Raw genomic sequence first — 26,015 nt, 5'->3', positions numbered from 1 at the left:
GTCCAATTGGATGGGCTGCTATACCTTTTCATGATAATGTGAGAAACGCTAATCATAAAAAAAAAAAAAAAAAAAACTAAAAGAAATAAACTACTTATTCATGGTAAACCAGTTACTCAAATTACAAGCTCAAAATACCTAGGTTCTATAATAAATGAAAAGTTATCATGAAATACCCCTATTGGAGAAATAACTAAGAAATCAAACAAAGCAATTTGGTTAATGATAAGAAAGGTTTACAAATCAATTAAGAACACAAAACTTCACTGTTATTTTTTAATTAAACTTTGCTAGACTAGTATTCGATAAGGATACTCTGTCTGTGATCAAGAGTGGGGCGTTCATCACAAATGAATACATTTTACTACAGTGGCACCATTGACTAAATCAGTAAACTTAAGAGACCATTTTGGACAAATAAGACTTAAAAGTAAAATGAGCAATAATACATAAATAACTTAGAATAATTTAAAAATAAATTATTTTTTATCAGAATCATGGACTCAATTTAGTGTTACCTAGAACTAGAAAAATCTTAGCTACATGAGAATAAGTTACTGAGAAAAGACTATTGAAACCATTAACAAAATTAAAGATGACCATAAGAAAAGAGAACCCTTTGGTGGATTCTGTTCAGAATTATTGAAATATAATAATTTAAATGCTGATGAATTCTTTGAAAGAAAGAACATAAATGTTTTTGCCTCAATTTTCAGTTCAATGTCTGTTGTGTTGAGCTGTTTATTTTAGATACTGTGCACAAAGTTGTCCAGTTCATTGCACATTCTGTGCAAAAAGTTGTCCAGTTCAATGCACATTCTGTGCAAAAAGTTGTCCAGTTCATTGCACATTCTGTGCAAAAAGTTATCTAGCTCATTTCACATTCTATGCATAAAATTGTCCAGTTCACAAACAGCAATAATGTAATTAAGGCATTGCCTCAAGTAAGAAGTAAGTAAGGGCTATTGCGCTATAATTAACAAATATATAAACTCAAGCTGTGTAAATATGTCTAAAGATAATACTCCTTCCCTACTGACCAAATACTGTGGAAGAATTCATTGACATTCAGCATTTGAAAACTTTTAATGCTCATTTCGCCCCTCCCTTTTTTAAAAATTTCTTTATGGAATTTTTCTTTTTTTTCATTATGTGTCATTTTTCTTTTTAGGTTATCTAATGCTAAAAGTGTCCTCAGAGGAGTACAGCCTGACAGAGAAATCAAATTTCTCATCCATGAAAGTCTGACTGAGTATAGCCACTATGCTGTGTTGGTACAACAGGGCGAGATGTTTGAAACACTGGACTTAAACATTACAAAAGAGAAAATAGTCAACCTGTCATCTAAAGGAACGTTGCTTAAGAGTTTTGATAACTGTCAACAACTGATCCATCAATTGAGAATAGACTATCAATCTCAAGTCCTTCCCAGGAACAGTAAGTTAAAACAATTTTACACATGTATATGAAACATAAATCAGTACAATAGCAATAGAAAGTATAGAATACAATGGGCTGTTGAAATATTAACATGAAATGAACTGCTTTGTGCTTATTCAAGCCATTCTTAATATTACAGTAGTGCTGGAGCAGTTTTTCTAAAGCTTATATTAACTCGCGTCTGGGAGGAATCTTGTTCACATTATTTCCTCCACTTCCTGTTCTTGCATCAAGTTGAAACTTTGCACAATTATTCATTGTCTGTGTCAACATATGAATCAATTAAAAAATTTACCAATTGATTTATCAATTAGTTGTTAATTTTGTTTTATATAGAAAATGTGCTAAGCTAGGGAGATAAGCCTTGTGTAAATAATGAGGTTGTTTGTTAAAATTTTAAATTAACAATAGACTATAAAACCCTCTATTTTATAAGTACCGGTACTTGTATAGCCCACTGACTAACACTTCAGCCTTTGATCCTGGAGGCTCGAGACCTTGAGTTCGAATTCAGATTCTAGCAACTTAAAAAAAAAGCATTTGAAAAAGCAGCACGGAAACCTTCTCTCAGATTATTATTAGTCTAGATTTATTAAAAATAAATGACATGATTGATTCAAAATATTTCATGCAATTTCACTCAATTTAAGCTTTGCTTTTAAAAAGTTTTAAAAACATATTTTGCTTGTTTTTTTTTATACTGTCAATCTAAAAACTTGTAAGTTATACAGTATATGTGTAACATGGTACTACTAAAATAATGCATCTTGGTGGCATTTTTTTTTTTTTATAAACTAAGACTATGTGCAAAAAATGATTTCCTTTAAATACCTATATATCAAGTGGCTGACAAATTTAATTTGATCACATTCTGAATAAATTTGTTTATGCACACTGAAAGAAAATGCAGAAGAGACCATGTTCACATTTGTTACTTGGATATTTAGAATGGAAACAGGGACACTTGGTCAAAGGAGATTGCCATTTTGATTTGTGCATACAAATTTTAGAGAGTAATTCTATAAAAATATTGAAATGAGTCTATTTGCCTACCAAAATTTCAATAATTATTATATGTACTCATTTGAAGGGACTTTTTATGCACTTGAAAATAAGTTTAAATTATGAAGTTTGAATTTACTTCAGAGAACTGAGTAGTCAGAGTATGAAGAAGGATCTGACTTAGATGCCATGTTCTGTAGGAACAGTAAATACATTCTCAAAGCATCATTGTAAACTAAAATTTACCTTAAATATTTTTTTTTTTCGTTGTTGAATTTTTGATGACAGTGTAATGTGTGATAGTGGTCACTAGAAGAAGAAAGAATTACTACAATAAGCCCATTATCGAGGGAAGCATACTTTATTAATATCCATACTCAGTAAAAACTGTATGAACAACAAAAATACTTTATTATTAATAGTCATACTCAATAGAAACCTATTAAAATTGAAATAACATATAAAATATATTTTATTCTATAATTTTGTAATTTCATCATATCTCTATGTATCTATGTAAACCAAAATAACATTAAATGTGTTTTTTTAGACCCTGGAGTAGCAGAGATCAACAAATTGTTTCAGGATGACTTAATTGAGCCATATTATTACTACTCTTCATCACCACCACCAGTCAGCAATGAGCCTGGAGTATACCTTAGAGAGGATTTGAGTAGGAGAACTCTGATAGCTGGTTAGGGATTTGTTTCGTCCTCAACACTTTCTCTTTGGTCAGAAAAAGTAGCTTGGGGCAGGTTTTCTAAATCGAGATGTACTTGACCACTTAGCTGAAAGTCCAGACTTTTACATCCTGATGGTAGAAGTTAAGATAAAAGGAGACACCAGAGTTTTTTCTAAAATTTTATTAAATGGTCCTTTTTATTGATTTGATTTTTTTTTAAAAAGCTTATATCTACTCACTCTGTCTGGCCAAAAGTTTTTACACGTTATTTCTATGGCACCCAATCTCCGATCAAGCTGAAATTCTGCACAATTATTTCTTTTACCTGACAACGCAAGAATCAATTTAAAAAAAGTTAACCAATTAGTTAAATAACTATTGGTAATAAATTACTTTATTTGGTATCTCAAACAAGGGAAAGAAATAGTACTTGACTGAAGTGGTGGTATAAGCTTAATTAGTTCCCTTTATAAATTGTCGTCTGAGGCTTATTACAATTTTAATTACATGACTGATCCAAACTAATTGATACACTTAATGTAAGGTTTGTCTTTGAAAAAAATTTATTTAGTGAATTTTGCTTGTTTTAAATGAATACTCTGTTTCATGTGTTTTTATTTCTTTTTTGCTTATATTTGTTCAGATATAAATCCTTTGATTAAAAAATATTCAGTGCTGTTGAAGGATCAAGAAATGATGCTAGTAGAACTGCAAGCTGAAAAGAGAAAGATAGCAGAGGTATTTATGACATACTTTTACTTTTTTCCACCTCAAATTTTGTAAAATGAAATCAATTTGTAATGTGTACATTTATTTCTTCTTATTCACAAAGTCTAAAGGGAACTAACTAGATATGAATGTTTCTGTCTTGGAGTGATCGTAAAAACGATATTTTTTCAAATTTCTTTTCTTTCCCCAATTTAAACATAAAAAATGTTTTTTTAAAATAGTTGCGACAGCTAATTTTGGTATTTTTTTACTGAAAAATCCCTTTTTATTTTTCAAATTGAACATGCCAAAATTGTTTTATTTTTTATAAAAAAAAAATTGGATTAAAAAATGTCTATTTAGTATTTGGAGTTGTTGACCTCCGTCAGTCATAGAACAACTATGGTTCAACTGAGACCAATCATCATAGTGGGCCTGAAACCTGTGATGTGGCAACCTGTGGTCAGTGGAGACCAATACTCATTGTCATGACACAGGTTCAGGCCTATTATGGTGATTGGTCTCACTTCATCTTGTTGAGAACTTTTTCGTGTGACTTTACATTGTAGAGCCCTATTCTTGAGAGACAGCCCTGTTCACATGTAGCACAGGTTTAGTTGGCATTCGCATAGGTGGTAGAGGAGCTAGCCATTTATCGTTAGGCAGGTTTTTCTTCCAGAGCTGAGGCCAATGCTTTTTTGCTGTCAATAGCTTTCTTTTTCACCATCTCAGATAGTTTGGTTGAGGTCTATGTTCTCCCAGTAGTCAAAAGCTCACTGCTTTGAGGTCCCTTTTGATTACATCCACATGTTGTTTTTGTTCAATGGATATTATCAATTAAAAAGGAATAAAACCATTTTTATATCAAATTAAAAGTACATTAAACAGAGCAGAGTAATGATTATTGATTTGTCAGTTGGTTGTCCAGCTAATGGGAAGTCAAGTTCCATTTGAAGACTTCCTAGATCATGAACAGGATAAGAACGATGAAGTCCACACACTTCTCCGTCCACATCATTGCATGTTAAGGCATAAACTATAATCAATGACCTTTTTTCCCACTATTGGAAACATTTCCCTATTCGAGCAAGATTGTAAAAGTTTTAAATCTTTGCATTGATTTCTATTTCTCTTAATTGTTTTGTAACTAATTAAGTAATGAATCTAGAAATTGGTTTAAAACTTTTGCCACTTTAACATTTGAATTACATCCATAATATAAAACCTTGAGATAATGAACAAAGTATAATTAGTATTTTCTGTTTCTGTCCAGGCTTTTCGAGGTGCAATCCAAAACATTTTTGAGCTGAACAGATTCAAACCTGAAAATTTTATCAAGTTCTATGGCACTGTGTGGGAGAAGAGATTGTGTGTTCTGATGGAGCTAGCCCCCAATGGAGATTTACTTACTTACATTTGTCAACATCCTCAGAGAGTGGCTCAGAAAGTTGACATCATGTATCAGATCGTCAATATTCTCAGTATCTTGGTAGGTTTGTTAGCATTTTTAAAAAAATCTTGGTAGGCCTGACAATACTCTTGGAATATTGGTTTTAAATTTTTGTGTAATTATGCAGTCAAGTAGGTTTCTTAATATTCTCTGCATCATGTGTCTATTCCATCATGTTTCTATGTAGTTGTTAGTTAATCTGAAAAAAAAAATCTCTAGGCATGATATATGTTTACATAAGGATGGCTGCCTGGTCACACAGTATGATGATCCAGTGTTCTTACCCTGGTCGCTGCCATTTCCCATCGTTCTGCAGGGGATCTGGGCTAGGATGTAGATTGTCTTTAATTTTGTAGGAACATCTGAAACCCAAAACATTTTACAAACATTTTTTACATGATTATTTCCATCACATTTGTGCACTATAAAAATACTAGATTTTTAGCAATTAAGCTGACTGACATTTGTTTATATTCAATATTCATAAGGTATTTTTTCCACAAGTTTCCTTGTTCATTATTTGCTTTCCATTACTAAACTATGTTTTTTTTTTAATCTTGATAAATCAAGAATAGGATTGAATTGTTTGAGTAGGAAAAAAATTGTATTTTATATAATCATAAAAAGGAGTATTTTTTGTCAAGTATTTCCTCTGTTCTTAGAGTGCCAAGGTACATCACTGATGTATTTCAAGCCATCTCATGATGCCAAAATCTTTTGCTGCCTTGAAAAATTGGCTCGTTACATGTTTTTTTTCCTTCAGTTTAGTCCACCTACTTTCCACTTAGTTCTATGTTGTAGGTCTGAAAGAAGATCAAGGACTTCTTGATCGTCTCTTAATATCAATGCTGAACTAAGTCTATTAATTAGTGAAACAATTTTTTGTATAAAATTCTGTTGTATTCTTCTTCTTATCTTATATAATACAGACGTTACTTCAAAAAAGAAGATGATTATGTCCTATGCGTCATGCATTTAGTCATATTAACCAATGACCTAAATTCTGCTAAGTCACTGATTTTCCTGGCTAGCTCAGGCAACCCATTCCATGCTTTAATAGCAAAAGGGAAGGAGCATTTGTACAAATTTGTCCTAGCATATGGAACGATGAATGTCATTTATCTTTGTGTCTTTCTGAGTATTTTATTAGATTCAGTTTTTGTATTTGAAGATTTTGGTTCAGTGTTTTATGTATAATTGCTACTTTACTTTTGAGCCTTCTATCCTGAAGTCTTTCTAAATTTAGTGATTTTACTAAAGATGTTACTCTTTCAGTGATGCCCAAAATACGGCCTGTGGGCCAGATCCATCACGCAACATGGTTCTATCCGGCTCGCCGAAACGTCGGCACAAAGTGTAGAAAATCCCTTCCCCCTTTCCAAAAACAAAAAAGGTTGAAAAAATTATGTACGTTAGGGTCCTGACTTTAACTCTGATGGATTGGTAACATGACCTTTAACAATGGTACATTTATGAAATGGAAAGAAAATACAAGTGAACTCTGAATGTAGAATCTACCAGGAAAAGTTAAACGGATCTTTTACTTTTTGGGGAACATGATAATAAGCCAACATATTTGATTTGTAAAGAAAGTAGCTTTAAAAAACACAACAACATATAAGTAGCATTATAAAACAGATATGAAGGCCTTCTTGGTTTGAGCCGCGAATAAAAAAAAAAAATTGTTAAGTTACTCTTAGAGATGGAAGGATTTATGGGAAAATTTAACAAAAAGAAACAAAAAAAAAGTTGTCAGCTAGCTAGCTGTTGCTTACATTTTAACTATTAAGCTATTTTCCGACGCATAAAAAAAGATTAAGATACTTTTATGATATCCCACTAATTAATGTAAGTGCTAGATCCTCAAGTTTCTAATCAAATTGTTACAGGTGAATTTCATTTCATTTTTGTACCTTTGCGGTCATGTGGCCTGCGACACGATTGTCGGAAATTAAAATGGCCCTCAGGTCGGATTAGGTTGGGCATCACTGCTCTAGTCAAATGTGAATATTCGTTTGTTATGAATCTCACTGCTCTATTTTGTGTAAATTCCAGTTTCTTTGTTTACTTGAGTTGAGGGGTCCTAATCAGAGGATACATATTCTATTATTGGCCTAACCAAGGTTAAATGACATTTTTGTTTTATGTTCTTATTTGATTTATAGAAATTTCTTTTAATAAACCCTAATGCTTTGATAGATTTTTTGATAGTTTCATCAATATGGTGATTCCATGACATTTTTTCATTTATATCACACCATGTATTTTGTGTTTTTAGTCTGTGTTACTAGTTTACCATGAATATTCAGGAGTTTTGTGTTAAAAATGTTTCTTAAATAATTTAAAATAACCATTTTTTTCCCTACTTTTTATCAGTACTTCTTAAAATTTAATTCAGTATAGTTACATGAAAAAAAAAATGTTTCTGCATCTCATTTTTTTCATCTGCATTATTTAATCTGCAGTTTGTTGTGTGTTGTTTCTTTCAGGAGGGAAAAAAAATCTATCATGGTAATATAAGATCACGAAAGTTCATGGTGTTTGCCAAAAGTTCTCTGGAAGTGACTATCAAACTTAGTGACTCAGGAATTTCCCAGTATCTGGACAGTCACCCTCTTGAGAATCCTGAAAATATTGACAGGTCTGAGTTTGTTTTGATTGACTGATTTAAAAGATATGAAATTCTTAAAGCTAAAATATGGTCAAAATCGAAACAACTTTATTCAAAATATGATTATGAGTCTACTAGGTACAGTTCAGTTATAATCCTTCACAAATTTAGTTTTAAAATTATAATATTATTGATACCACAGTTACTACGATAACTTAAAACAATGAGTACTATTTAGGACTACTCAACTCATCAGCTTTCTCATTGTGTACATTTAACTTGTGATATAATCAAAAAGTTTTAGTTTGCGTTTTTTGATAGTCATTTGCAGGTCATCATGGAGCCCAATGGCTGGTGTGAAAATGTTTCTAATCTCTTCTCAATGCAGCCTTCTTTTAATGTTATCATAATTTAGAATTTTATTTTTTTCAAAATTGCAAATTTCTATTAGATATTGGTATTTGCTTCTAGATGTTGTTATTATCCACTTTTTAAATTAGTTTTATGTGATTCATTTTTTGTGTGTTTCTGCTAGGGTACCTTGGTTGTCTCCTGAACGCAAGAAAAGTCTTTCCACTATCACCTATGAGTCTGAATGTTACTCTGTCGGCACAACACTGTGTGAAATGATCTACAGGAATGACCAGTTTCACATTGAATTAAAACTGCCAACAACACTGGATGTAAGTTGGAAAAAGATTTTTCTCCCCCTTTTTTTTCTCTTCTGATGTAATTTTTAAAAAAATTTGGGGGGTCTTTAAAATGGTTGCTCAGGTAATCAATACACACCCCACCAACTTTGAAAATATATTTGAAATACTTCTAGTTGGTTTATTTACATGAATAAAGTTTAAATTATAGAAAAATGATATAAAGTATTGTGTTGATTGATCCCTATAGTATGCTTGGTAGTGCCAATCGTATTAGTTACTAAAAAGTATTAAGTAAAAAAAAAAAGTCTTAAGGTACCACTTTAACATCTTGTGATCTATGGGTGTAGATGATGTAAAGCTTACCTGTTTCTGTGGCTAATGGTTGACGAGGTTGCCCATTACAATTAACTACTGCCTACAGGCTACTTCCTCAACATATGCTAGGTACCCATTAGAGTTGGATGGACTCAGAGGCGCCCTAAAAATCATGATGGTCAAAATCTTAGTCTTCACTGGGATTCGAAATGAAGACCCCTTGGTTTAGAAGCTTAGCTCTTTACACTAAGCCCCCACGCACCCCAATTAAAAGTATCTGATAAGTGTTTTTTTTTTTTAAATAGAAAATCAATGACAAAAATTATTTTTATTTGATAAACTGAAATGAAAGTGTCAGAACTTTGTAGTGTCAGTTAAGAGTAAATTGCTTACATTTGTATAGAACGTAATACAACAAAATGTTAGTGGTGAATTTTTCTGCTCAATATTTTTCATTCAGCTCAAGTGTTTTCTAGAGAACAGTTCAATACCAAAGCCTGCTTTTATTATGACTAGAGAGAATGAATTAAATTTGTTAGACATTGCTGAGGACTCTCTTGTGCCTGAAGCCAGGAAAATTTTAGAGGATATTTGGGATCAAGTTATATCTAAGTGCTGGTCTAGTCACCCTGCTGATAGACCCACTTCAAGGATACTTTTGCAGACATTAAATGGTAAATAATTTTTATTTTATGCTTTTCTTTAGTGAGAGCAGGCATTGTGAGAATAATATGTTTGTCTTAATTATGAGACACTACTTGCTGACATTGTCAGAATTAAGTTTTAAAATAAGCTTTGACATTTAGTTCCATAGTCTCTATTTTTTTTTATGCACTCTTCTTTTGTTTAATCTTTAGAATTTTGCATCTAAAATTAAAAAAAAAATCTTAATGACATTGGAAACTGCTAGTTGCGGTTGATGCAACTCATTTGTTTTTCTGCGTTCTCATTATCATGTTGGATAGGCTCAAATAACTAGACCTATATCTGAGATGAACTTTGAATTGATTTCCAGATCAGAAATCTCTCCATATGGTTTTTCATCGATTCTCTTAAAGAACTTTTAATGAAATATGTCTTTCCAAAACACAAAACATTCATAGACAGTTTGCACCCATTAAACCACAGTTACATCAGATCTTGGCGAAGTGGTTGGTTCCTCTACATAAGGGCTAGAGCAGAAAGATTTAAAATTTCATTTATCCCTCTTTCAGTCAGGGTGTTTCAGGATCACCTGTCATCACTGAGAAGTACATAGAATACTAATTCATAAAGCGCTGGTCATATATGTGAATGTTGTTCGTGTTTGCATCTATATATTGTTATTGTTATAGTAGTAATGCTGGGGTGCACAGTTGTAGTCAAACTGAATTTCCATTTGTTTGGACCAATAAAATTATATGGCAGCCTGACTGTGAGGTTTGCCCTTTACCCACAACGGCCATAATCAATATTATCATCACCTAACATTTTGTTGTAATCATCATTTTTTTTTTCAGACATGTGTGAAGCATTAAACAAATATCCATGCAAATATAGCATGACTGGCATGACTGGCTGTGAGATGTTGAAAGTCTTACTCCAAAATATTTATCTCAATCTCATTGCAGTTCTCTCTGGTTGGAAAAAAGTTTTACTTTGAGAAAACAAAAAATCATTCATATTAATCATTTTGATGAAATGAAGGAACTAATAGTGAATAGAATAAATGAGAAATGGACAAGCTCACACCCGAATCATAAGACATGACCCTGACATGACCAATGTCTAATCTGGTATGTCACCAGAGAATGCTGACCATATCCTTCAAAACTGCATTTTTTATAAAAAGGCCAGAACAAGACACTGGCCCCAAAACATCCCTATACAAAGAAATCTATATGGAGAGCTTCCTGACTGATCTTTTCTTCAAATCTAAGCAAGAGATGACAAAATAATTTCCTTGTTGCTGAGTGTAGGGGGTAAAAATGTAAACATACATAAGCTGTCAAAGCTGAACTAAAAATATTTTCTAGGATATTATTCCAATACTAAATATTTTTCATGAAAAGTAATCATATATAAACAATTGTGATGGTTAGTGTTTAAAACAATGAATGGTGCACAACTACAAATTTTTCAATGAAAGAAAATGGTGAAATAAACAGCAAAACCAGTGCTGTCTTTTTATATATACATAACATGAATTCATAAAAAGTAAAGTTAATGTTTATAGAATTTTTCTTTTTTTGTCTTATAACATAGGAAAATAATGTGTTATGAGCCACTCTTGAATTGAAGTAATCTGGGTTAACTAAAGCCAATATGTTATTGTAAAAAAATATTCCTTTTAATTTTAATACTTACATATCATTCATGCAAAACATGCTTAGTCCATTACACTAAACAATTTTGTAAAAAAAAAAAAGCAAACAATTTATTTTAACAAGTTAATTTATAACAAAACTGGTGACTGCATATTAATACAATTAAATTATTTTGTATGAATAATATATCTAAATGAAAGAGCGCCAAACCTACAAAAAGCTGAGAGAAGAAACAGGCCTATCTGCAACTGACCTTACCCACCCATGCCACATATGCGGCCAGCTTTTTAAAGCGAGGATTGGACTTATCAGTCATCTTTGAGTCCATGGGAAATGAGAAATGTGATCTAAATTAGCAGAAATACATGGCTTTACTCCTGGTGGTCTGGAGGGAAGGGTGCTAACATTCACTGTTACCTCTGCGATGATTTAAGAAATTTGTATCACAAGTTTTATTAATGTTGTTCAAAAAAAGGATGTTGATTTCTATAAGGAACACACATGCACCTTGCATTCTAATGTAGGCAATAGATACTCCTGTCCTATTTGACATTTAAGTAGTGTTTGCAAGCTAAATGTTGTTATGGACAACGACTATTATCTGAATAGCAGTTCAGATTCTGACTAGGATTGTCTGCTTTAAGAATACCCTGCAACCCTGTAAGTTGTTAGAACCAGTAACAACGCAGCCATGGTACAAAAGGTTTAATATCAACTGTGCTATTGACCATTAGGGGCCTAAGGGAAGAATCAAATTAAACACACATGAAAAATGTTTTGACTGTAAGAATTTAAAGGGGTTGAATTTTTTTTTTTTGCATTGAAGTTGAATGTTACAACACTATTATTGTAAAAATTAATACCCTTTTTGAAACTCTGTTTTGTAAAGGCCTTTCATGATGATTTAATTTGTTTTTTTTGTTACACTTAAACAGCCACCAGGGGGCCTACCATCACATTCTCAAACCTGGGCCCAGAAGCACCTTGCTGCATTACATATTACTCATTACTATGATATTCTTAAATCTTTGTACTTAAGTGAACTGATAATTTGTGTTTTATATATAACTATAGAACTCAAATCAAGAAGTGTAGAAATCCAAGGAGACACCAATGTAGAAGCCATCAAACAAATTGTTTATGATGTTTGTCAAGAAGATCTACAAAGTAGAAGTAAGTACTCTAATTATATACAACTAATAAAATGTTACTAACAATAGTTCTACAGAATATATCTTATTTCTAAAGTATTTTAAGTTTTCTAGAACAACATATAATTCTGCTTCCATAACTATCCTTTTTTTTTCATAGGGTTGATGAAGTCTCTATTTTTACAAAGCTTGCACAATTATTTCTTATACCTGACAACACAAGAATCAATATAAATTTAACTAATTAGTTAATTAACTATTGGTAATTAATTATTTTGTTTAGTATCTTGAACAAGGGAAAGAAATTTTACTTTTCTGAAATAAGCTAAATTAGTCCCCTTTATAGGTTGCCACTTAATAGTAATTTTGAAACAAACAAAACATAACTATACAATCTCCTTTTTCATTATAACTTCACTATTGGAGTGGTTAGTATGTCGGCTTGCGAAGGCTGGAGCCATGCGTTTGAATTCAAGTCGTCCCCCTTTTTTTTTTGTTGTAAATGCTTAAAAAAGTAATTACAGTAAAGTTCACCCATATAACCCTTTCTTTCCCTCTCCCCCACTCCCATTTTCCCAACTGGTCCAGCTAAGTGATAGGATCAAAGCATAGTGAGAAAGCTAAAAGCATGAAATTGCGCTAAACAAAAACAACTGATCAGAATATTTCTAATCCCACAGATTTATTGTTGTTGGTCTAGATCTATTACAGATTTAATGACATCACTGATTCAAGCTAATTGATACACTTACACTTTGTACAAGCTTTGTTTTTTTTAAAAACTATTTTATATGTTTGTCTTGTTTATTGTTACACTTTTAGCTCGCTGCAACATTGACCACCCTTAACATTTATTTTTAGAATTTTTAAAAAGTCAAACATACTCTACTAAGTCATTGTTTCTCAAACTGTTGGGAACAAACAAATGATTGTTTTGTAATTGTTATAAAGTCATGTTTGAATATTAACCAAAGATGACATTATGGGGTGTGCCAGCTGAGTGGTAAAGCATTTGGGGTTTGAACTGAGGCGTTTTAAGTTTGAATCATGGTGATGACTGAGACTTTGAACTTCATGATTGTTTTGTATGTCCTTGAGTCCATTCAACTCTACTGGGTACATTGGTACAGTAAAGCCAGTTGGTTGTTGTACTGGCCACATGACACCCTCATTAATCCTCCATATAAACCATGTTTTTCAAAAATTAAGATACATTAAATAAGAGAATCCAATTGATCTTCTAATTAGAAAAGAGACTTTGCAACAAGAGGGCTTAATTAACTCAGAATTAATGTGTTCTTCATTTTATTCCTGGATCTGTTAGTGCCTTATTTTAGTTCAAGTCAAGTTGAATTATTTAAGAACATGAAACTACTCAAATTAATCATTACAACTGAAATATAATCAAAATAAATCAACTTCTATGCTCATATTCTATTCCACAACTTGACACTGTATAATTCAAATTTACCTTGTCATCAATTTAACAGGTGTAACTTCCCAATTAACAATGGATGATCTACAAAGAACTTTGATGGCCAAATATCCACACAGGTTTCTCCATTCAGATAATATCCGATTGACTCGGAAAAAAATTGGGCAGGTAATTCTTTTTACAAAAACGTTCAAATGTGGAAATAATGTGGGAAACAAAGTCTGGAGAATTTGCCTTGCATTGTAGTCTATTAGTTTCAAGATTTCTGTGCTGCCTTTGATCTTTTAAAAATGAAAACTCATTTCCATTTTAAATCTTGACATTAGTAGCCTTCCTCTGTTTTGAAAAGCTACGTTGATAAAAAGTTGATATTTAGTTTTTAATGCTAAGCACTGAGAAAGTCCAATCATTTGTTATTTTTTTGTTCTCCGGTCAGTATTTCATTTTGACTTTTGGGTTTAGGAGATTTGGTGTAAGAAACAATCCCACTATGCCTTGCTTGATTGGCAAGTCCCATACTTTTGTTTCTAAGGGTCCATCCACCCTCTTATCTTGTAATATTTTTTTTAGTTGAGTGATGGGGGGGGATGGGGGCAGTTCTCATCCAGTCCACATGTTGTGAAGTAGAAAGTGTTGAAACTCTTAACACTGAGGTCTGGAATAAAAAAAGAAATTATTCAAAGAACATATGCAACAAAATGACAAGTAAAGACACTCAGTTCAAATGCTGTTTAAGCAGAATTAGATTTGCTTTGGGATCCTTGATCTAAAGAGAAAATTGAAATGCTTGAAAACAACAACTGAAGAAAGGAAAATAAAATCCTCTTAGTTCTGAGTGTTATAGACACATTTAAAGAGTACACCAATGGAAAACTTACACCATTTAGAATGGGTGACATCAAAATGCTCTTCTTTTCTTATAAATGACAGACATTCCTTCAAGAGGGAAGATATTATGTATAACGCATTTCCATCTGATAAATGATCTTGTTACATGTATATTACTTAAACTCTGCTAAATCATTGGCCTGCTAAATCATTGGCCTGCTTAGTCATTGGCTTGCTAAATCATTGGCCTGCTAAATCTTTGGCATGCTAAATAATAATAATAATAATAATAATAATAATTTTATTTATAAAGCGCTGTTAAAAAAAACAAAATGTAGGCTCAAGGCGCTGTGATAACATTACAAACACAAACACGACAATAGAAATAATAAACTAATCTAAAAAAGTTTTAAACAAATAGGTCTTAATGTTCTTCTTAAAAGTGGTTTAGCATGTTGTCTGTCTAAGATCAATGGGGAGTGAGTTCCAAACCTTTGGTCCGTGCACTGAAAAAGCCCGCAGACCGTAGCTTATAAGGGAGAAACGTGGCACCACTAAAAGCATTGAGTCCATTGAGTGCAGGGCTCTCTGGGGGACATATGGAGTAATCAGTTCTCTAAGGTACAAGGGCATCTCATTGTTATATATACACTGTTGACAAAGTGTGGCGACCTTGTAATAGATTCTCGCTTTCACGGGAAGCCAATAGAGCGTGCACAAGAGCGTAGTAGCAGAATCTTGTCTTGTTTTTCTAAGTACTATTCGTGCGGCGTTGTTCTGTATACGTTGCAGTTTGGCTATTTTGTCATCAGGTATACCTGCTAGCACGGCGTTACAGTAGTCAAGGCGGTAGAGTATGAATGCCACAGCAAGCATTTTTGTTGACTCCGTTGTTAAATATGGTCGGATCTGGCCTAATCTACGCAGCTGCAGATAAAGACCCTTGCAAAGCTGACTTATGTGTGAGTCGAAAGATGGTGTTGAGTCGAAGAAAACTCCAAGATTCCGCACTACATGGACATAAGGAAGCTGGCAGTTAGTGATAAAAAGAGAATCTGTGATTTCAACTTTTGAGACGTTGTTCCGAGTGCCAATCTTAATTATTTCTGTCTTATCTTCGTTCATCTTGAGCTTATTTTCAACCATCCAATTGCTCACCCTTGCAATGGTACTACTGATTTTCTCTGCCAGATGCGACACTTCTGAGGGTACTGAGGAATCGTATAACTGTGAGTCATCGGCAAAAAAATGGTATAGGATGCCGGTTGGCCGTATGACACCACTGGGTGGATATGTATACATAGTGAACAGTACTGGACCTAGAACTGATCCCTGGGGTACTCCGTACTTCAAGAGTAAGCTTGTTGATTCTGTTCCATAAACAACGACACTTTGGGTGCGTTCAGTCAGGTAGGATCCAAGCCATTTTAGGACGATTCCTTCTAAACCAAAAGTGGCAGAGAATCTGGCCATCATAATTTCATGGTCTAGCGTATCAAAGGCTGCAGACAAGTCCAGCATTGAAAGAATTGAGATGTGGCCTATGTTGGAATTGTGAAGTAAGTCGTTTAGTACTCTGACCACTGCTGTCTCTGTGCTTCGACACTTCCTATATGCAGATTGAAATTCTTCCAAGAGACAGTACTGTTCAAGAATTTGCGCTAACACTATGCGCTCGAGAAGCTTTGACAGGAAGGGAAGATTTGATACCGGGCGATAGTTTTTTAGACATTCTGGGTCAAGACTGGATTTTTTTAATAAGGGCCTGACAAGTGCATGCTTAACTCTTTGGCTCCGGAATTAATTCGGAATTATTTGCCACTTTTGGACGGAATTAATTTTTCCGCCATTTCAGAGTGCGCTACTTTGATTCGATATAACTTGTATAACTTTTTTATTTATTATTGGAAAATAATAAACTTGATATAGAATTAAAGAGAAATGGATGCTCTTTCCATTTCTTATGTTTTCTAGTTTGCAAATTATGTTGTTTTTGTAATTTTGGGTTTTGAATATAAAAATTAAAAATTAAAAACTCACCAACTGACATTGAAAATATCCATCCAAGTGCATGTTTAAAGAAATTTATTGTTCAAATTGAATCCAAATAGCTTTTTTTCTCATTTTTATCCATTTGTTTACAGAACACCACAGAAGAAACAGCAATAGATGCAAAAAATAATAAACTGGAACTAATAATCCAATGTCACTACTTTAACAAAAAAGCCCATAAAAAAAGCAACACTCTTGGAACAAAACACTTTTACCCTAAAACTAGTCCAACTGTACAGCATATATATATTTATAGTATTTTCTTCTTTCAAAGGTTGTCATGGCCAGGGGTGTCAATGGGGTTAAGCTCCCATTGTCTATAAAGTACTCCTAATGGCATGCGTCTCAAATAGCCTCTGACAACTAAGTCCAGCACCTGGCCTGCTCGTGTGGCTTAGATATTAAGCCCGGCGAAACTGCTCTTACTAACAGGTGAAGGGGTTAAGGCGGATACCTGGCGCCACAAAACCGGGAGCTTCGGGCAGATGGAGCTCGTCAGCCTAGTAAGGCAGTTCATCTAGGAGAGGGGTACTCTGACTTCAAACCCCCGCTGCCTTGCGGTACTGAGGCTTCAGGAGACAACCTCGAGGAGAAATCAGGAGTGAAGCCCCTTAGGCGTTGGGAGTATCAGCTACGAAATTCCCTCCGGCAGCTTCTGCAACTGAGTTGGTGCCAAATGTAATGCGATGCGTTCCTTTGGATCACATCAGCAAGGTCGAGAGAGGGATCATGACGCATGGGCCACCCATGACCCCTTTATCCAAGGCCCAGGAATGCGCCCCGGAGAGGAAACTCTGGTGCTGCTGCAAAGCGGCTAAAACAACACGGGAGACAACAGTTACGGGTTATAAGTCCAACTTGATTGGCGTAATGTATGGACGCCACGGGTTGTCTCTGACGGTGGGAGAGGTCTTCGCGCCTCACTGATCAGCTACCGCCCGCCTCAACCTGGGCAGCCCCCAGTCAGTTAGGTGCTGATCCGCCACAGCCTGCCTGCTCTAATGGGTGCTTAGAGCTTAGTTTAAAACGACAAGTAGGCTGGAAACTTGCACCAAGCAACAAAAGAAGAAAAATTAAACTGAAAAAGAAAATCCCTGTCATGCGACTGGCCACTTGGAATGTCAGGACAATGTGTCCTGGTCTCACTGATGATCTAAGGCAGATCGACGATGCAAGGAAGACGGCAGTTATAAACAACGAGCTAAAAAGGCTACATATTGACATTGCAGCCCTGCAAGAAACCCGACTGGCCGAAAACGGCATGCTCCGCGAGACTGACTACACTTTCTTTTGGAAAGGGAAGGCACAGGATGAGACTCGAATACATGGTGTGGGCTTTGCTGTCAAGAACAGTCTTCTTCCCATGATAGTCCCTCCAGTTGGTGGCTCGGAACGGCTACTAAGCATAAGTATGATGACAGCATCTGGAAAAGTCACTCTAATTAGTGCCTATGCCCCTACACTATGCTCGCTTCAGGAGGACAAAGACAAGTTCTATGAAGACCTCAAAAAAGCCATTGCAAACATTCCTCAAAAAGAACATATGATCCTTCTAGGTGACTTCAATGCCAGAGTAGGATCAGATCACACTACCTGGCCAGACTGTCTTGGGCTTTTTGGAATCGGAAAGATGAATGAGAACGGACAAAGACTGCTTGAATTCTGCACATACCATAAGCTCTGCATTACCAACACATACTTCAGAACAAAGCCACAGCACTGTGTCTCATGGAGGCACCCTAGGTCTGGGCACTGGCACCAGCTGGATATGATACTGACACGAAAAAAGGACATTGGAAATATACTGCTGACACGTAGCTACCAAAGCGCGGATTGTGATACTGATCATACTTTAGTGTCCTGCCGGACAAGACTGCTGCCAACTAAGATCCACACTTCACAGGGAAAAAGAAAATCACGCCTGAATACTACTAGCACAAAAAATCCTGATCTTTGCACCGAATTTGAGAACAAATTAGAGGAAGCTTTTAAAAACTTCTCTGTGACTGAGGTAGAAAAAAGCTGGACGTTTATGCGTGATACAATCTACCAAACATCATCACTGGTCTTTGGAAACAAAACCAAGAAAAGCGAAGACTGGTTTGAAGCTAGTCTACCAGAAATGGAAACTGCCACTACGAACAAGAGAGCAGCCATGCTAATCTACAAGAAGGATCCCACCCCAAGCAACTTAAAAAGGCTCAGAGCTGCACGTAACAATGCCCAAAGAGTAGCGAGACAATGTGCTAACAAATACTGGCAGGAGCTATGCGAAGATATTCAATCTTGTGCCGACTGTGGTAACATAAGAGGACTATATGAGGGCATGAGAAAAGCCTTTGGACCTCACACCAGCAAGTGTGCTCCGCTCAAGTCAAAAGATGGCTCAATCATCAGCGATCGTGCGCTGCAAATGGAACGATGGGTAGAACACTATGCAGAACTCTACCAGATTGAAAACGCCATCTCACCAAATGCTGTTTCCAACTTCCCATCACTTCCAGTTTTGACGGAATTAGACGAAACGCCCTCAGTAAAGGAGCTGAGCATTGCCATTGACATGCTTGCACATGGGAAAACACCCGGAGGAGATGGCATTCTTGCTGAAGTAATTCAGGCTGGAAAACATGCCCTAGTCAAACCACTCCATGAACTGCTAAGCTTGTGCTGGGAACAAGGAATGGTCCCCCAAGAATTGAAAGACTCCAACATTGTTACAATTTATAAAAATAAAGGCGACCGCTCTGATTGTAACAATTACAGAGGCATCTCACTGCTTAGCATAGTCGGAAAGGCTTTTGCTAGAGTATTACTAAAGCGATTACAGATCCTGGCAGATCGTGTTTATCCAGAGTCGCAGTGTGGCTTTAGGGCAGGTAGATCTACAACAGATATGATTTTCTCTCTGCGGCAGCTACAGGAGAAGAGCAGAGAACAAAAGCAGCCCCTCTTCATAGCTTTTATTGATTTGACCAAGGCCTTTGACCTTGTTAGCAGAAGCGGTCTGTTTGCTGTACTAGAGAAAATCGGCTGCCCAAATAAGTTAAGAAAACTAGTGTCAGCTTTTCACGAAAATATGCAGGGTACCGTTCAGTTTGAAAGTTCTTCCTCCAGGCCATTCTCCATTAAGAGCGGTGTAAAACAAGGATGTGTACTGGCCCCTACACTATTTGGCATCTTCTTCTCAGTCGTACTATCCAGTGCTTTTAAATCCCTGGAAGACGGAATATACATCCATAGCAGATCCGATGGAAGGCTCTTTAACCTGGCACGTCTTAAAGCCAAAACGAAAAGGCGTCGTATCTTGATAAGGGAGCTGCTGTTTGCAGATGACGCTGCACTCGTATCTCACTCACAAGGAGGTCTACAGAAGCTAGTGAACGCCTTAGCAGCTGCTTGTCAAGAGTTTAGCCTTACTATAAGTCTCTCCAAGACCGAAATCCTGGCACAAGACGTCGCAGAAATACCTATAATACAAATTGGGAACCACACCCTTTCAGTGGTGCAGGAATTTACCTACTTGGGTTCAACAATTGTCAGTAACCTAGACTTAGACATCGAGCTGACAAAAAGGATAGGAAAAGCTACCACAGCATTGGCAAAACTCTCCAAGCGCGTCTGGGAAAATGGTAAATTGACCACAGCGACCAAAATCCTAGTCTACAACGCCTGTGTTGTGAGCACTCTCCTTTATGGCAGTGAAAGCTGGTCAACATACATGTACCAAGAGCACAGATTGAATAGTTTCCACTTGCGCTGCCTGAGACGCATAATGGGCATCTCTTGGAGGGACCATGTCTCCAATCAGGAAGTTTTGTGATTGGCCAATATGAACAGCATGTATGCTCTCCTGACACAAAGAAGATTACGCTGGCTCGGACATGTCACCCGAATGCCAGATGGTAGAATCCCGAAAGATATCTTATATGCTGAGCTTATGGAAGGAGTCAGACCCAAGGGCCGCCCAAGACTAACATATAGAGATGTCTGCAAGCGAGACATGAGAGCCTCAGGCATCAGTGAAAGTATGTGGGAAAACATAGCCAAAGACCGGAGTGCATGGAGACAGACTGTGCGTGCTGGGACAACCCTTGCTGAGAACAAAAGAATTGAAGCGGCTTTAATCAAGAGGGAAAAAAAGAAAGCTGCCCTGTCTGCTAGCCCTAAATCAGAGGCATACACATGTACGAATTGTGGCAAAGTCTGCCGTTCTAGAATTGGCTTGATTAGCCACACCAGATTCTGCCCCGTCTCAAGATTAAGCCAAAACCAGTGACTCACTTGGGCGCATCCATTGCCTTTCGAGACAAAAGGAGCCATATATATTTTCTTCTAAAGTTCTTCATGTAATTAGTATATAAATATTCCTTCTAGTTGTGATATTCATGGAAGCAGTCAATATGAATGTGTGGGTTCGACTCCCATCCAGCGCAAACATAAACCGTTCTCCCTGACCCAAAGTGTTTACATACTCTGTCTTTCTTTATAGTTATAGGTCTCCATTCTCTGAAAATGGATCTTATTCTAGCAGGTGTGTTCCATTTAATCCTATGGTCAGCATAGCTATTTATTTTGCTAACAAGACTATCAACAATTTGATTGTCAATGAAAAAAACATTCCATCTCAATAGATGCAGTGCTGACTAAGTCTAGGTTGACAACCCAATTTCTTGGTGGAATAAATCTGAAATTGCTCTGTTTCAGTGCCTAGATGATAGATCTAGAGATCTACATCTATCTGATTAGATTTAGATCTAGATAATGTAGAGACAGCTAAACTAGTTCTAGATCTACATTGAACATTAGCTGGGGGTGGAGCTGCTTCATCAGCTGATAAACTTCATCATTACTAGACCTATGCCTAGGCCTAGGTCTAGACCTATAAATTAATTTACTAGATCTAGATCTATATAATTAGATTTATCAATATCACCATCAGATGAAACAAAACCACTGTCATCTGAATTCTTATACTTCTTTATCAAAGAAATATTTAGATCTACAGAGTTTATATGGCCTTGGTTGAAGCTCCATATTAAAAAAAACACGCACACAGAAAAAATAAATGTCATCTCTTTACAAACTTCGTACAAAATAAAAACACGTTAAATGAAGGAAATTCCGGATGTTTAGCAAAGGGAAACTATTCTAGATAAACAATTAAGCAATAAAAAACAAGAATTGGAGAAATGGAAACGAAAAAAATAAATTTGAAATAGCCGATGCCCCCAGCGTTGGTCCGACTTTTTACCCCTTTTTTAAAATCAACGCCCTGTGCGTTGGTGCGGAGCCAAAGAGTTAAATTGCTGTGGTACAATGCCTGAAGTCAGTGAAGAGTTCACAATGTTAGTAATTGTGGGTCATCTAAACATTCAAGGAGCAAGGAAGTTGGAATGGGATCAAGGTCACATGACTTATTTGGCATCTTTAAAATAGTACTTTTGACATAATCTTCAGATACAAGCTGAAACTCGCAAAAAGGAGAATTTTGAAAGAGAGTGGTCAAGCTGTGATGAGAGGGATGGCATGTCATTTCTAATCTGCTCAATCTTGCCAATGAAGAATCTATTGGCCTTCTTAATCATTAGCCTGCTAAGTCATTGGCCTGCTAAGTCATAGGTCTGCTAAATCATTGGCCTGCTAAGTCATTGGCCTGGTAAATCATTGGCCTGCCAAGTCATTAGTCTGCTAAGTCAAAGATTTTCCAGGCTGATCCAGGCTCAAAGAAAAATGTTTTTTGTTTTTGAAGGAAAGTGTGTCAAGTTTTGTTTGACTCTTGTAACTGATCTGACTGGACTTAGTTTGAAGTTAGAATTTTATTATTAAATGCAATGCACTATTTTGTAAGAAGTGTTTGCTTCATGCAAAGTGAACTGTGTTGATATTTCAAGGTCAGAGAGAGAGAGAGTGAGAAAGGCGGCCAATTCAGTTAAAGTGAATGGAAGTATGGTGAAATTGAAGTATATTTAATTTTGTTGAAGACAGTTGAGTAATAATAATAATAATCTTTATTGTCTGTAATTGTAAAGTTAGTTTGTATTAAGTCAGTAGAGAGTTGAAGTTGAGATTTAATTAGTGTGCAACTATCATTCATTTGATATTTATTGTCAATGGAGAATTGAGTTCTTGAGATATTGTTCTGTTCAATATTCATTTAAATTGGATATTTATTTGCCAGAACTGTACCTGTATTTTATTAATATTGTCAATAAACAAGTTATATATGCCCGTAAATCGGCTTCCTGAATCTTCTTTTTATCTTCATAGTTCTTCGTAATTCATACATGATATCACAGTTATATTCATGACTCAGTTAAATTTGGTAGTCAGATATCAACTAATTGTCTACTAAATCAGAATAGTTAGCAACTCTAAATCTGGAGGCACACATAAAAAGAAAAGATATTTACTCTCATATTATTTGCGATGTTTACTTTGTGTATGTGTCCATATTTTATTCTTGCAGTGTCAGGATCTTTGGATATTTTCTGCAATATATTAATGTACAATTAAATATAAACCATAAAAAAATGTTTTTCAGGGCCATTTTGGTAGCGTGTGGGGTGCAAGTATATGCAGACCAAGCCTGAACCTTCACCAAACTAAATCTGATTGGTTCCAGGTTGCTGCCAAAATGTTTAAAAAAGGGGATAGGATTTCTGAGGCCAGTTTTGTCCGAGAGATTGCCCTAGCCTGTGAACTGGATCACCCCAAGATTGTCAAAATGCTTTACTTTGCCATTAATCCATACATCATTAAAGAAGAGCAATGTAAATATTATTTTCTACTTTTGCATGCAGTAAAAAAAAATTATTTATTATTTTAATTTAGTCTTTGTTCATAATGGGTCATTAAGGATTGCTATAGACTTCACATTTTCATATAAAAATGTTATTACAAAGTTTAGACTATTTATTACCCTAGGTAGTCCAGTGGTAATAACATTTGAATGCAGGTTTGTTTGATCCTTGCTGGACAGATAAATAAACAACAAGGAAACTACTAGTAATGTTGTAATAAAAAAAACAGAAAAACACATCCCTCCATTCCAGTGGTGCTACTGCTCATGGAGGCTCTTGTCTTATTTACATCTCCATACACTTCCTACTAATAGCTGTACAATATTGAGACATCCGACCTTGACTCTTCTACCCATTTGTTTTGCACTTGTTTGATTTCTTCCCCTGTATTGTATTACATACCTTTAAGTTGAACATTAAAAAAAAACAATACCACTGTAATTAAAGTGCAAGTTGGGGGGGAAAACAGAAGAAAAATTCAGTGCATATCATCCAATGTTGTGCTGAGTAATAAAACAATGAAAAGAACATTAGTGATGGTTTACATTTCACAGCTAACATTAAAAGAACATTAGTGATGGTTTACATTTCACAGCTAACATTAAAAGAACATTAGTGATGGTTTACATTTCACAGCTAACATTAAAAGAACATTAGTGATGGTTTACATTTCACAGCTAACATTAAAAGAACATTAGTGATGGTTTACATTACACAGCTAACATTAAAAGAACATTAGTGATGGTTTACATTTCACAGCTAACATTAAAAGAACATTAGTGATGGTTTACATTACACAGCTAACATTAAAAGAACATTAGTGATGGTTTACATTACACAGCTAACATTAAAAGAACATTAGTGATGGTTTACATTTCACAGCTAACATTAAAAGAACATTAGTGATGGTTTACATTTCACAGCTAACATTAAAAGAACATTAGTGATGGTTTACATTACACAGCTAACATTAAAAGAACATTAGTGATGGTTTACATTACACAGCTAACATTAAAAGAACATTAGTGATGGTTTACATTACACAGCTAACATTAAAAGAACATTAGTGATGGTTTACATTACACAGCTAACATTAAAAGAACATTAGTGATGGTTTGCATTACACAGCTAACATTAAAAGAACATTAGTGATGGTTTACATTTCACAGCTAACAAATATCTTTCCCTCACTGAAAACTAATTTATTTGTTGCCAGTTAGTTACTCAAAGATTATGCTAATCATGGAGTACATGAATATGAACAGCCTGATTAAATATGTCAGCAGAAAAGACATTCCCTTGGTACCTGCAATACTTCTGAAGATCTGTATAGACATTGCAGAGGTTAGTGTTTGAATGTGTCATTGGACTATGACATTATTTAATGATGTATGGAGTTATGTTGTAGTCTCATAACAGTTTGTTATATAATCATGTAATTGTGTTTGAAGTTATGTTGTAGTCTCATAACAGTTTGTTATATAATCATGTAATTGTGTTTGAAGTTATGTTGTAGTCTCATAACAGTTTGTTATATAATCATGTAATTGTGTTTGAAGTTATGTTGTAGTCTCATAACAGTTTGTTATATAATCATGTAATTGTGTTTGAAGTTATGTTGTAGTCTCATAACAGTTTGTTATATAATCATGTAATTGTGTTTGAAGTTATGTTGTAGTCTCATAACAGTTTGTTATATAATCATGTAATTGTGTTTGAAGTTATGTTGTAGTCTCATAACAGTTTGTTATATAATCATGTAATTGTGTTTGAAGTTATGTTGTAGTCTCATAACAGTTTGTTATATAATCATGTAATTGTGTTTGGAGTTATGTTGTAGTCTCATAACATGTTGTTATCCAACATTTTGTTTAGTTAACTCTCTAAAATGTATTTTATTTCCAATTACAACCCATCTCACTTCTTACCCTCCAAAACTTAGACAAAGGAGTGTTGACAGTTATAGCGCAATGTTGATATTTATAAAACTATTTCATTTGATATCCCTTGTTACAGAGCATATTTTATGTACCACCCTTAGTTGTCTCTGTACTTTGATATGCTTGTGAAAGTTGGATGCTGAATGCTGAGGTTGAAAGACAAGTCTAAGTCTTTGAGGGTAAATGCTAGAGAAAAATGTTGGCCATCAAATACCTTGAAAAGAAGACATGTCAACACTCTGGCTGGCAAACAGGAGGAACCCTAACACCTCCGTATTGTGAAGAGACTATAGCTGAACTTGTTGGATCATGTTGTAAGACGTGACTGACTGTCAAAAGTCATCCTTTTGGGTACAATGGAGGAAGACTGAAGAAATGGTCATCCAAAGAAAAAAAGCACTTATGGAAGCTTTTAATCTAGATTTGTAACTGACATTGAAGAGAAACCATTTTTTGCTGTATTGCTATCAATGAGTTCAATAAGCTGTTTCTGTGACGTCTCCGGAATATCTTCAACTTGTCAGGTAGATTTGGAAAATATGATGAAATGTCTGCAATCATGCTTAAATGTTCTTTCACAGTTAATATCAATTTATCAGTTTGTCAAGTTTAATGTCACTTTCCCCTTGGAGAGTAGATAAG

General features: G+C 35.0%; 1 protein-coding gene across 3 annotated transcripts in view; it reads left to right on the top strand.

Moving 5' to 3' along the window:
• Positions 1–26,015, top strand: part of LOC106079295 (tyrosine-protein kinase JAK2-like) — a 41,974-nt gene that overhangs the window by 5,527 nt on the left and 10,432 nt on the right. For all 3 annotated transcript variants that reach the window (XM_056043385.1, XM_056043386.1, XM_056043384.1), the window contains exons 5-15: positions 1,172–1,437; positions 2,993–3,136; positions 3,768–3,862; positions 5,106–5,321; positions 7,772–7,923; positions 8,429–8,576; positions 9,322–9,535; positions 12,242–12,340; positions 13,809–13,921; positions 23,175–23,403; positions 24,650–24,777. In XM_056043385.1, coding sequence (XP_055899360.1) covers positions 1,172–1,437; positions 2,993–3,136; positions 3,768–3,862; positions 5,106–5,321; positions 7,772–7,923; positions 8,429–8,576; positions 9,322–9,535; positions 12,242–12,340; positions 13,809–13,921; positions 23,175–23,403; positions 24,650–24,777 — 1,804 coding nt within the window. The remainder of the gene's footprint in view (positions 1–1,171; positions 1,438–2,992; positions 3,137–3,767; positions 3,863–5,105; positions 5,322–7,771; positions 7,924–8,428; positions 8,577–9,321; positions 9,536–12,241; positions 12,341–13,808; positions 13,922–23,174; positions 23,404–24,649; positions 24,778–26,015) is intronic.

This window comes from Biomphalaria glabrata, chromosome 10 (assembly GCF_947242115.1).
Source record: "Biomphalaria glabrata chromosome 10, xgBioGlab47.1, whole genome shotgun sequence".
In the NCBI taxonomy this organism is placed as follows: Eukaryota; Metazoa; Mollusca; class Gastropoda; family Planorbidae; genus Biomphalaria; species Biomphalaria glabrata.
The sequence above is the reverse complement of the archived record's forward strand: the minus strand, read 5'-3'. Positions and strand labels throughout refer to the sequence as shown.